The sequence below is a fragment of the Rhea pennata genome, chromosome Z (assembly GCF_028389875.1).
Source record: "Rhea pennata isolate bPtePen1 chromosome Z, bPtePen1.pri, whole genome shotgun sequence".
Lineage (NCBI taxonomy): Eukaryota > Metazoa > Chordata > Aves > Rheiformes > Rheidae > Rhea > Rhea pennata.
Window position 1 is genome coordinate 16,494,631 of NC_084702.1, and position 13,873 is coordinate 16,508,503.

The following is a 13,873-nucleotide window of genomic DNA, read 5'->3' on the forward strand; positions in this document are numbered from 1 at the left end:
ACAAAGAAACTTACTAAGTCATCTAACTTTAAATCATACAGAATTTCATACAGAAAAGCTTTACTAGCAATCTTTCAGTAATTTGCCATGAATTTAAATCAAGTCAGGGGCTAAGCTGGTTTACCTGTTCATCAGAGCCAGAAAACCTAGCATGTATTCAAGGTAACAGATGCCGAAGAATATAAATAATTTAAATATTTTTGTAGTAGCTCAACCAATCTGAAGTAACTATTTTTTTACTACAATTTTTGCATATTATCAAGAATAACAGACAATAGCACAGGAAAGAAATGAAATTCCATTTGCGATCTCTAGGATTTTGCAAGGTAGAAACATTTAATGTATTGTCCTGATGCAAGTATTTTTAGTTTCCTAAAATAAGGTACATATGATCATACCATTTCTCTGCCCTCTACTAACTTGAATTTGCTGACCTACAGCAGTCACATTTTATAGCAGGTGGAGAATATTTCTTGAAAACAGGTGGTTAACAAAACAAAAGTCCTTTAATAATACGCTGACTGAATGAAGGGCTTAATCTTATGTTAAGTATCACAGAATCTACATAGGAGATCAGACGTAGGACACGAATAGGTTTTATTAACCTTCATTCAGAGACCTCACTTCAAATTCATGGCGTTTACTGCTGCAAGAACTACCTTGTTTTTTAAAGTTGCTCACATAAATTTTGAAAAGTTTTATGGTTTGCTTTGTAGTGGACAGCATTTTGCAAAAATGTGCAAAATCAACTGCATGCATGTGATTGATGACCGAGTATCAGAGTTACCAGCTACCTATGTAGGGTTTTATCAGAAAATGATAGTGAGTTGTAGAAAGAAGCAGTTCATCTTTAAGAAGGCTAGCAGTTCAAAAATAAAACTGAACTTCCAACAAATTCCAAGGATCATTAAGCAATTAAGTAATAGTAAAGAAACTACCTGGCTGAAAAACTGTCCACTTTGTAAGTGCTTTCCAGCCCCACTTTTGAAAGTGGCAGAAAGTCAATCTGCCTAGTCATCAACCTCAAAACATGTGTGAAAGGATTGTTACACCTTTTGTACTGGATTGTAAATAGAGGAGGCATAAAAATAAGTTATTAAGGAAGGAAAGAATGGGACCAAATTGGACCTAAAAAAAAAATCACTTTGTTTCTCAACCATACTTCTCATGTGTACCATCCAAACCACATTAACAGTTAAAGTCAGTCACTCAGTTGTGGCTCTCTACTAGCATGCACTTTCTTGGATTCTGAGTGAGATGTATCTGTAACTAAAATATACAGAATTTAATTTTGACAACCTTATCATGACCTACCTCTCACTTTCCCTGAAAAATCCTGATATGACGGACACTGATTCAGGATACATGGCTATCATATGCTATGGCCAGAAAAATGAACAGAATTAAGGTAAGAGTCTCTCAGGTCAGAACAAGCTCCCTGTTATTTTCTTTCTCTTCTCCAATGATTATGGAAAACAAATCAAGACAGTTGCTGTGATCTATTAAAGTCCTGCCACTGAACCCAGCTGAACACCTGAAGAGAGCAGGGCATTTTATATGTTTTCTTTATTTCTGCGAATGAAATTGGTACCGTGATTATGGGCACCTTGTGCTGTAAGCATCTTTCTATTTCCCTGAAGTAGGTCCTGTCAAAGGTAAGCTTTCTTGCTTTCATTGTTCTCTCAAGGTAATTATATAGTTCAGCTACTCTGTAACTGGGTATTTGTGATAGATCTGACTGTGTTTGGCACATGCAAGGGTTTTACTTAAGATGCTGGCAGTAGATCAAGTACACAGTAACACAGAGTAAGTATTTTCAAAGTAATAAGTGTTTATTTACCCAGAAAAAAGAAAGCTAAGAACAGAAAGTAAAACAATAAATGTGACTAACCCTTAACATCTTGACAATCTTTGGCATGTTCTGTGTAGCCCATTTAAATCCATTTTCAGAATTCGGCATTAGACTGTCCTGTCCAGAACATCCTGGTTTTCCCTTATGATATAAATCTGTCAACTTTCACTGATGCTCTTTGGAAAATATCCAGCTAAAGTTGCCTTACCTCCCTGACTTTAATGCTATTGATCTTAAGTTTAACTCTGGGGGTAAAAAAAAATCACATTTAACTAGGATGAAATAATAAGTAGCTTCCCTGCTATCTCCTACAAACTGCTACCTGGGTCATTATTTTGCTTAGCCTGCTTGCTTCCTTTAGCACCACTCTTTGATCAAACTCCATAGCAAGCCATCTATCACCAACACACAGATACTAATTTGTACTTCACAGTATGGATATTTCTTAATTTTCTACAAGCTGTAACTAAAACTGTAGAATGAACAATTAAAACTGCTCTCCCTGTAAAAATTTATTTCACAGTATTACAAGGTAGATTAAAAGGCACAGGTGAAGACATACAGATAACAGAAACATGCTGGTATAGTTGAGTTTCTTTGTTGGAAGGAAGACTATCAATAGATAATAGAGGTGACAGCACAAAAGGTTGCTAGAACATCTTCAAAATTAAAGCAAGGCCCACTTCAAAACTTGGTGGAAGCTAGCAGACCAACAGCTATCCAAAACAAAAGGAGTAAGAAAGAGTGTATAAATCCCAGGAACAGAATGGAAGATAGCAGCAAGTCAGAACAGGTGTTTTGGTGGTAAAACATTATGCCACAAAACAGACAGCAAACATGATGAGGTCTTAGGTTGCATTTTGGGAGTAACTCCTAAAAGTCTAGGCCAAGCTATTACAACCAAACAAGCTATTATAGCCTATTTTACCACTCTGCATATTAAAATGCATCACTTTTGAAGTCTGTTACAGATCTTGATGAGAGAGCCACACAGAACCAACTGCAAAAGTACTTGAATGCAGCAGCAAATGCACTTGCAGGAACTGATCTAACACCTGTAAATTTATCTTTTTTTGATACCCTCTGAGTAGTGTTTGTTATATGATATAGTCACCTGTCTTACTGTAACAATATCCTCATTTCAGTGTAGTAGTCTCAAAAATACATTAGTTTCTAATCTGGGCATCATCTCCCGCTGGAAGTTAAGATTTTATAAGTCCACAAATTGTTAATACAAAAATTACAGCTTAAAAGGACATTAGCAAAAGACTTAGGCTTAATTCAGTTCTAGTACTTTTTGAGCATTTGTTTTTCAGCCTCTCAGATTAACGCTCAAAGTGTTTCCACCCAAAACACATGACAATGTGTTTTTAAACAAGACTTCTGCTAGAAAAAGATGCACTTTTTGCCACATACAGTGTCAGAACACTGAACTATACTAAAATTACATTCTCAGTATATACCATGCTACAGTAAAGGCATGCAAGTAATCCCTCAGTTTTCCAGTACTTGTAAGGCCACTTGGATCTAAACATTACAAAACATACATTAATGATTTTGCCTGCTGCTAGCTAAAGTTAATATTCATCTTAGTGGTGAAACTCTGATTTTGTATAAACAAATTATCCTGAGTTTCAGAATGTCAAACAGGCATAAAAAGATTCAGGAAATAGCTATATAATTTGTTTTCTCTTTCTGAGAAATTATCTCTGCTTGTACTTTAATACATTTTTTTTCCTAAGAGTAAAACACAGTTAGCAAGTGATGTATTTTTTTCTGAACTTCCTTGATAAAAGCTGTTTATTCCAGAATTGAAGCAGAAACAGTCACTTTACTACCAAAAGAACAGCAACTAAAAAATGTCCTGTTTTTCAAAGAAGTTGTCTATTCCCGACTTCAAATTGAGCTGTGGATACTCTAATAGATTTGAAAATTTTGGCCAGAGTTGTACAAATTTGTAACCAGCAATTAAGTTATTTTTATTGATTACAGTGAGTTTTCATCTCAGTACCATCTACTTTTGCTACAGTTGAAAGTTATTTTCAGACTCTAATTAGACAGTGGGAATTCAATGTCTCATTCTAAACAACAACAAAAAAAAACACTACAGCAACCATGGATATTTTCAAGAGATACAGAGGAAAATCATTGCTTTATACAGTACCACTTTTTAAAAAATGAATTATCTTTCATTTTATAAAAGCATTTAATTTCCTCAAAACTTTAACGATTCATTGAAGTCCAAAAAACATGATTACAATCATATTCATTTCAGATATAAAGCTCTGTGACCATCTTCCTATTTTTCTATGTAGAACTTGCTCTGAGCTCTTCTGATTTTTTCCAGGCCTTCATAAGTAAGTGGTCCTTTTGGCAGTTCTAGCGAAGTGCTCTGTGCCTCTAATATGTTCTCTGCTTCACCTTTAAAAAAAAAAATTATATATATATATATATTATTTTGAAAAAGCAAATGAAAAAGAGTTAAAGAAATTCTATTTTAACTGTTTTTGTTTTAGGGCCAGAATAATTTAATATCAAGTCACAGCTATGTTTTTGACAAAGAGGCTGATGCCATGTAGTATTAAGTTGTCTTTAAGGTATTTTGGACCAGTGGCATAACTGCATGCAAAACTATTTGGTCTGAAACAGATAACTTGTCAAACAAATTCAGCCTGAGCAATACTTCAGCCAAAACAATTATGTTGTTGTTGCTATTTCTGTTAGCCCCTTTCTCCTAAAAGCTACGCTGAGTCATATTTCTCTTAGAAATGTGTTACACACATGCTTTGAAATGGCATTCAGAGGCTACAGCAAGGCCTTTGCGTCAGGATGCAGTTCATACTAGTCCCATAAAATATGTGACCAATAAAGTCTGGGAAAAGCGTAGATCACAGACACACATAGAACAGTATGTAACTCTTAACACGTAAATTCCCTGTACACACTAACATCTTAAACATTCAAAATGTTTGCAATGTTTGGCAAAATTTTTCTTCTTGTTTCAGCCCCAGGTTGAAAGATGTTAGGCTACAGATAAAAAAGTGGACAGCAAAGGACTTGAAGTGTTAGAGTATAATGCTCACACAGAGGCTTGTTAAGACAGTGATCCAAACATGCAGTCTTAACAGCATGGCAGGAAGAAAGTTGCATGGTGCAAAATGATCCAGATAAGGCTGGAATGAGAACAACTAGGACAAAGTATCCAAAAAACAATGATATAGATTGAATGTGCTATATAAGTTGTGGTGGTCTGATTGTTCACATAAGATAGGATAATGATCAGGCAGAGAGTGCTTTTTTCGGCTGATGCCATTTGGTGCTACCCAAACTTGTCCCAGGTACCTTACCTTGATATCCTGTTTTGATGATCATTAGGGCAAGTGGCTTGAAGTGCTGTTTAGTGCAATAAACCTGCTTGAATATTGTCATGCAGCCAGGACTGCAGTCATTCTTTGAAGCATATCTGAATGCTGCAACCTCCAGCAGCAGTTTTGGACTGCATGTGGATGCATGTGGGACACCGTATCTCCATCAGTAGTATCCAACTGGATGACACTAGTTACTACTCTCAGTGACTGGTAACACTACAATGTCAAGCAGTTATACAGGGCATCAGGTTATGGGATAGCAAGAGATCTTAAGTGACAGAGAGATGTTATCGGTGCAGCCAAAACTCTGTGCCTGCGCAACACTTTCTCAGCATGTACTAGAGCATGTTTCTCCAGCCACCACTCCGCTCAGATGGCTCAGGGTCATAATAGTGGCCTCACTAAATCATGTAACAGGCAGCCAGTGTTTCACTGCTTAACTGAGAAGTTCTGTGCAGTTGGAAGCTGGCTCTGTAATCTCTCCCCTCCCTCCTGTGTCCAAGAAGGGCCAGCAATATGTACCTGGAGTAGGAGGACAAGCAAAACAGGTAGACCCAGACAGCAGGTCCATGACTAGAAGTTACTAGCACTGGAGAATTTTTTATCCTTAGTGCCTCACAGAATCACAGAATGGTTGAGGTTGGAAGGGACCTCTGAGATCATCTAGTCCAACCACCTTGCTCAAGCAGGGTCACCTACAGCACCTTGTACAGGATCATGTCCAGGAGATATTCCTTTGAATATCTCCAAGGAAGCAGACTCCACAACCTAGTCCAGCGCTCTGTCACTCTCACAGTAAATAAGTTCTTTCTCACATTCAGGCGGAACTTCCTGTGTTTCACTTTGTGCCCATTCTCTCTTCTCCTGTTGCATGGCACCACTGAAAGTTTAGCCACATCCCCTTGACACCCCCACTTAAGGTATTTGTACACATTGATAAGATCCCCCCTCAGTCTTCTCTTCCCCAGGCTGAAGAGGCCCAGCTCTCACAGCCGTTCCGCATAGGGCAGGTGCTGCAGCCCTCTGATCATCTTTGTAGCCCTGCACTGGACTCTCTCTAGTAGCTACATGTCTGTCTCGTCCTGGGGAGCCCACAACTGGACACAGGACTCGAGATGAGGCCTCCCCAGGGCTGAGTAGAGGGGCAGGATCACCTCCCTCGACCTGCTGGCAACATTCTTCCTAATGCACCCCAGGATAGCATAGGCCTTCTTGGCCACAAGGGCACATTGCTGGCTCATGGTCAACTTGTCATCCACCAGCACTCCCAGGTCCTTCTCTGCAGAGCTGCTCTCCAGCAGGTCAGCCCCCAGTGCATAGGATTATTTCTCCCTATGTACAGGATCCTGCAATTTGCTTTATTGAACTTCATGAGGTTTCTCTCTGCCCAGTTCTCCAGCTTTTCCAGATCTCTGTGACAGCACAGCCCTCTGTGACAGCACAGAGGGGGTTTTAGAACCCCGTCTGGGGTATATCAGTCACTCCTGCCAGCTTGGTATCATCAGCAGACTTGCTGAGGTGGCACTCTGTCCCTTCATCCACATTACTGATGAAAAAGTTGAACAAGATGGGACCCAGTACAGAGTCCTCAAGAACTCCACTAGCCACAGGCTTCAAACCATACTCTGCCCTGCTGATGACAATCCTCAGCCATTCAGAAAATACTGTGTACCTAGGGGCTGTTCTGCAACTCTGCCATCCCTGAAAGACTGAGTTCTGATACACGGCTCTGGCCCTCTTAAGACTTCTGAACAGGATAAGCAGAACTCAAAATAGGTATTTTCTCCTGTGTGTTCAATATTGCCTTTAATTGGCCCAGGCAACCAACTGCAGGGGAAAAGCCTTTCTTGTTTCAATGTGGGAGAACAAGAAAGTCATGAAAAAATACTGGACAGGTAGACTGGAGATTAAAGAATAAATTAACTCTAGGCAAGATCAGAGACAAAGTAACTGTTGAAACAGAAAGGGAGCAACTTTCTAGGGTTATGAACTGATTCCAAAGAATGAAGGAGACCAGACAGAGGACTGTTTGAGAAAGGTGGTTCAGATGCAAGGAAGTCTTTGGAGCAAGGACTATGAACAGATGAAGTGACTATGAGGCTGAAGATAGGCATATGGGAGGGAAGAGATCAATCAAAGAACGGTGTGTAGCTTCATCATTACAAAACGGAACAGATGGAGCCAAGGAGTGATTGAGAACAAAGTCTGGGAGTGCACACAGATCAGCCAAGTAGAAAGAACAAGCATTGTGGCCGTGGGTCAGTCGTCTCATAAATCCATCTCTTCAACTAATTAATATTTATCTTAAAATAAAGATGTACCCCAAACTTCATTTCCACATGATTACAAAACTTCTCATTTTCAGCTTAGATTTATTTAAACTAGTTTATTCCCATTCATTCTTGTGCTGATGTTAATAGCTTAATATAATCAACTTCCTTATTTTCCTTTACCCTATCTTGTAAGTAGGATCTGTAAAGCCAAATCCACGTTGTCTTTTTAGGAGGCTAAACAAGCTGATCTCGTAGCTTTCTCTCACAAAGCAAGCCCAGAATTCTCTGGTGATGCTTCTGTTATTTTAGATTCCTTACATAGAACTAGCCCAAATTATTTATAAAACTCCAAGGAAGGTATTACCGTTGTTCTGGATCAGTACTTTTCTATCTGTACTAGAAAACCTCACCTGATGTCCCCAGACTTCACTTGTCTCTTTCGTGATTTCATCACAGTACTGGATGATACTCGTTCTGTGATCAACTAATATACTGGGGTTTTCTCTTTTTCTGTCATTTCCAGCTGGTGAGCTCTGATGGTAGAAATCCTTATTAGTCTCTAGATTCTTGCTGTTCTTACTCAATTGCATTCTATTTTATTATCCCAGCTCTTTAGGTCTTCAGATATTCCTGTACTACATTTTATTCCTTATCTGTTGATGATACCAATCAAGTGTGTTATCCACAAATTCTGTTCGTATAATCTACTCATAATTTCAAATATAAAACAAAAGATTCAGACCAAATCTTGAAAAACTTCACCAATAATCCTGCTAACCTTCTCCTTTAAGCACAGCATCCTCTTCTGACATCTCCTCTTTATCCCAGTGTTTCCCTTCTACCCTTCCCATGTCCTTCATGCCACCTTAATATTCATGTGATACCACATTAAATGTTTTCATGAGTTCAGAGTAGATCTGCTACATTCCTTTTTGAAAAGGAAACTGATTTTTCCTAGGAAAAAACACTGTTAGTTTGGCACACTTCTTCCTTTTTATCTTATTGTCAATTTTGCTCCATAGTTTTTCTTATTTTTTTCTCTAAAACCTTGTCATGAGCCTTGCATACCACTGGAGTTGTCCTAAAGGATATGAAGTTGCAAAGATTACTTTCCCCTATCACTTTCCAAATACAGATACCACATCACCCATCTTCAAACTATACAGGACCACACTGTTCTCTGATGTCCACTAAATAGCATTCCATACTCTTACCATGGGGTCTGAACTATCTTATATCTACTTTTTCAAAATTCTGGAATGAAAATTACCTCATTAAAAAAAAAATTCATATACCCCGAATTCCAAATTTTGCTTCTACCTTGAATATGTTAATCTCCTTTTTAACACTGATTTCTGTTAGCCAATCAGTTTTGTCCGTGTGCTTAGCTGCCTCTTCACATTAAAAACTCAAGGAAAAGTACTTAGTGGCATTATCCGTGAACATTTATGAACCTTCCTATATATTGATGAATAGATAGCCCAAATGTTTGCACCCATTTGCAATTGGAAGTATATTGGAGTTTGTCTGGAATTATTCTCAACAAAGTACACAGAGTTAGGAAACTTAATTTTTAGAACTTCAGCCTAAATCAAAGACCTGAAACAAACTTTTATTTAGTTTTGGTATGTTCTGTGTTCTGTTCACCTACACACTGCAAAGTCAGCCTATTTAACTAAAATGATTAATGAAGGTGACAATCCATGGTCATTCCAATCAGGTGACTTAAAATGAACATTCTCTCACAGGTCTCCTTCACTAGGAATCAGAATGAATATAGATGAAGCTGTCAGATTTTCCACAATCCTCAACCCTGATCACTTAATGAGGTTCGCTACTGGCAACTACGAGGTAAGATCCTACTTTCTGGGACTCACCTTTCTTCATCTTAGCACGGCACTGCGGCAAGATGGTCAGCTGAGGACTGTGTCCAGCCACGTAAGTGGCATGATTCCTGCTCTGTATCCCTTCAACTGCTCTTATCATCCTCACCTGCTGCCAAAACAGCAGCATCTGAAATACGCTGTGATTACTTCATCTGTATTTATAATCTTGAAAAAATGTGCATTCTAAGAGAATCAAGAGGGAGAAATCAACACACAATCTAAGCTGGAGGGAAATGTAAAGGAGCAGAGTGTAGAGTACTCTTAACTGGGAAAACGCCTGACTAACAGAGAGGAAAGGAAATTAAACGTAGGAGTGAGGGTTAAAAAAAAAAAAAAAACACACACACACACAAAAAAACAGTTGCACATTCTCTCCTAGCCATTCTAAAACGATACAAGATTGTCTATTATATTAACCTGGTTCTATGTGTGAGCCAGACAGATACCTATATACATACCTTTTACTCTTTGCAACATTGTCCCATAGCCCATATCATATTGATAGGCAAATATAAAGCTTAGGGGAACTATTGGCAGTAGAACTCCTGGGTTCTTCTTTTTTATCGCTCTGTTTTTAAAAAAGAACAAGAAAAAATAAAATTATCTAAGGCATTCAGTATACCAGTACTGTCAGTTCAAGGTGACCTTCATTTTCTAGGACTCGTATATCCTTCTGTACTCTTTTAATCAAAGTCGCGTAAGTCTTAATTTCTTCAGAAGCACTAAACCCCCTTCTCTGCAGATAATCTCACTGCACTATCAGCCAAGGGTATGAAAGAAGATACTTCAAGTGAGTTTTTAACATACCTAACAAGAAATGGGTTTGTCTAACTAGCGTAGTGTGCATGTGCACATGCATATATCCATGCCAAACTGTAGTCAAGATACAGCCACACGCAACATGTAGCAATCAGGTTATTACAGTTGCATTTCCAAATGCAACTGAGATGCAAATATATCCCCGTGCACAGAGAATGTATAATGTATAAAGTGTATTTGATCTGTAAAAAATATTTCTCATATTCCCTCTAATCACTTTATAGCATAAGCAAACCACATTACCAAAACAAACCAAGACTCCTTCCTAAAAGCCAAATTCTTCCTCATGCAATAAAACTTTGTTAGCCAGAGGTTTTTCCTAAGAAAATTTTCTGAGTTTCTTGATTCAAACTGCAAGTGAACATATGTCAGAATATATCTGCCTGTTCACTGACATATTAAAAATCCCGTATGATGGGGGATATGTGGTTAACAAACAGTTCATTAAATCACAATACAGTCAAGAAAGTAGTGCGGCTTTTAAGCAATCCCTCCCATTCCACACAAAACTTTTGTCTCATGCTGAATTTTTGGTATTTCAGCTAAATCATTTTATTGCCAGCTCACATCTCTGCTTTTATATAAATACGTAGTACTGACATACCCAAAACACACCCAGATGTAGACAGAAATGAACTGAGTCACTTTGTCATTTTAGCAACCTCTGAGAAGTTACTGGATAAAAATAACTACCTGATAAAATGCAAGAGGACAAGCCAAAATTGTAGAAATATCTTTGTAATGTATCTATTTAAATTTTCTATTAGGAAATAAACTTCATACCCAGCTGTTAAACCTACAGCAGCAAGTCCAAAAAAAGTCCCAAAGTATTTCAGAAATTCTCGCGTCCAAGCAATCTGCATGGCTGCTTGTCTTTCTCTCATCTGATTCTGCATCAGTAGTTGCCTTTCCAGCTAAAGAAGGGAAAGACATTAAACAAAATTAACTCATCCATTTATTTTTAAGTCTGAATCAGTTTCACACTGGTCTGTTAACCCAGAACGCTAAACAAGAAGGTTTCCTTTTTGTTCTTTTACTTCAGTCATTCATAAGTTCTGATCGAGAATGGCCTTATTCTAAAATGAGTAATCTGAATAATAACTCAGATTATTGAAAAATAGTTTATACCAAAAAAGCATTAGGTAACTGACAAATGCTTCGCGACACAGTCTTTCCTATGCTGCTTTTCATAGTCAGGAAAACCAAAATACCAGTGTAGCTCTTGAGAACTCCAAGTCCCAACAGCACTCTAAGTTAAGCTTCTCTTTATCTTTGCATTTCCATGCTGGTCCCAAGGGCACCACCCAGCTGTACAAAACACTCTCCAATTTATTCTACTTAATTATAATTTACATGGTATCTTTAGAGTCATCCTTGACATTTCTTTGCTCTTTAAGGATTTCTTTTTCTCTTTATGATGCATCATAAAGCTAGGAACTGCTGGAGATCAATACAGTTTACAAGTACAGGAAAACACTATAAATAGTCTGTCAAGATACCAGATCTTAAAAATACTGGAATACATCTCAATTATCTATGGAAAAATTCTTCTGCAACTAACATTAACAATAATAATTCAAAAAGTACAATTTGTACACTGTATTTACATGCCAAAGTAAAACTTGTACGGTGCAGCAGAATAAAAAAGTAGAGTATCAGATTTCTTACTACACATCCTACCTATCTCAAAATACTTCCTATTCATTAAATAATGGGAAATTTGTTATTTCTTATACATTCCTCTCTACAATACAAAACATCAAAAAGTACAATGGTCTTTTTTTCCATATAGTGATGCATAATGTTCTGCCAATGGTAAGCAGTACAAAATCACAGCATTATAGTTAAGTCTGCTTCTTCCACTGATGTCTGTAATTCGGTTTGGGAAAAAAAAAAAAAACAGAGTAATTGATTTAGTATGTTTAGCTTCAGCTTAGCTAAGTGGGTTGCATAAAAAGCCTAAGAAAGTACATGAAGCTGAACACCAGCTGCATTGAAAAATACCCCAAAACAAAAAAAGTATATTCCAGAAAAGAGAGAACAAAGAGAGAACTCAGAAAGTTCTCTTGTCATGCAACTATGAAGTAAATAATTAAATCTACTCTTTTTCTCTGCTTTCTAATTCAAGAATAGTTTAAAGGATTTATAATTACTTAACGTTTCCACCCATTTATTCATCTCCATTACTATTGATTCAGCCTGAACATAACAATTTCTGTTAAATTGTTACTAATTATTTCTTCAGACTATGTTGATCTTGCCATCTTATTTACAAGCTCGTTCAGTACTTAGATAGGTAGAATTAATTTTTTAGACAACATAATAAAAAAAGGACAGAGGTAATTACATATAATTGTACACAGTAGGAAAAACAACATTCACTGTAGTCTCACAATACTGTTTCATCTGTTTCTCTTTCCTCAAAACTTAATTTGCAATTATTGTTCTTATGAAAATATCACTAACAGCGTCTAGCTTTCTGACGTCCATAATTTTCATACCACTTTTTTCTGAAGAAATAATTATGTACTGGCTGACAAACCACTTAATAAAATATCAAAATAATTAGATTTCATTTTGTCACCTATGCGACACTTGGAAATTCTAAAGTAGGCATGCATGCTGCCTGTTAATTAGCCCCATTGTGGTCCCTAGTATCCCAAGCCTGGTAAATTGCTGAAGGTTGATGTGACAAGATAAGATAATCGCATGTAATATCAATTTAATGATTTCTATTTTCCCCTTCAATTTGATTATATGTGTAGTTTGCATATATGTGTGAAAATTATTGCAGGACCTTTTGTTTACCTGACAACAGATAGGGAGTATATGCTTCCAAGATACAGAGCAGTATCCTAAATGAGCTTCAATTTGAATAAGTACATGGGAGAGAAGGGGAACAAGGACAGGCTGATGGAATATAGTTCTTCATAAAAGGAAATCTTCCAGAAAAAGAGAAAAAAGTAGACAGTTTGATATACCCTGATAGTGGGCATAAAGAACAAAACAAAAAAAACCTAATCACAGAAGTAACTAAAGGATCTTAAGATGGCTGCTAAAAATTTTTATTTATATATGTATATATGTGTGTGTGTAGGTATGTATATATACGTGTATCTATATCCCAGGTATTGAAAAAAGAAAAAAAAAAACTAACACCAAAAACAGCACTCAGACACTAAAGTCAAAAGAATACCTCTCCACAGCAGCCTATCATATTATATTTCAGAAGCACAAGGTTACTTCTATGTATATCTACAAGTAATTTATATAAATAACTTAGTACAAGTGAAAACAACTTGTTTTGCATATTGCAGACATTAGCCACTAACATAGTGTTTTTCGTATTCTCTTATAACCAGAAGAATATCTTTTACACTTTAAAGAACTCTCTCAACTTTTTACAGTGTTCTCATATCCAAAAATATAGAAAAACAACTATACAAATACCTGTCATAATTCCCTGACTTTGAACAAGCTTTGTCAGTGTGCACACAACTGCTTATCTAGAAGGAATGCAATATTGTATTTAAATTCATCTCTTGAAAAACAAGGTGTGTGGGAAAGACTGATGAATCTTGAAGACAAGCCTTTTATGAGTATATGAGGAAGTGCGGCAAAACTAGCAATAAAAATTTCCAGTGCTCAGAGGAAGCTTAATTCACAGAAGACACT

General features: G+C 37.0%; 1 protein-coding gene across 1 annotated transcript in view; it reads right to left on the reverse strand.

Moving 5' to 3' along the window:
• Positions 1 to 1,811: 1,811 nt before the first annotated feature.
• The window catches only part of PLGRKT (plasminogen receptor with a C-terminal lysine), a 34,065-nt gene continuing 22,003 nt past the window's right edge, over positions 1,812 to 13,873 (reverse strand). The window contains exons 3-5 of the mRNA XM_062599422.1: positions 10,982 to 11,112; positions 9,838 to 9,947; positions 1,812 to 4,273 (exon numbers count right to left, since the gene is read on the reverse strand). Of these exons, the coding sequence (XP_062455406.1) occupies positions 4,152 to 4,273; positions 9,838 to 9,947; positions 10,982 to 11,112 (363 nt within the window). The 3' untranslated portion in view covers positions 1,812 to 4,151. The remainder of the gene's footprint in view (positions 4,274 to 9,837; positions 9,948 to 10,981; positions 11,113 to 13,873) is intronic.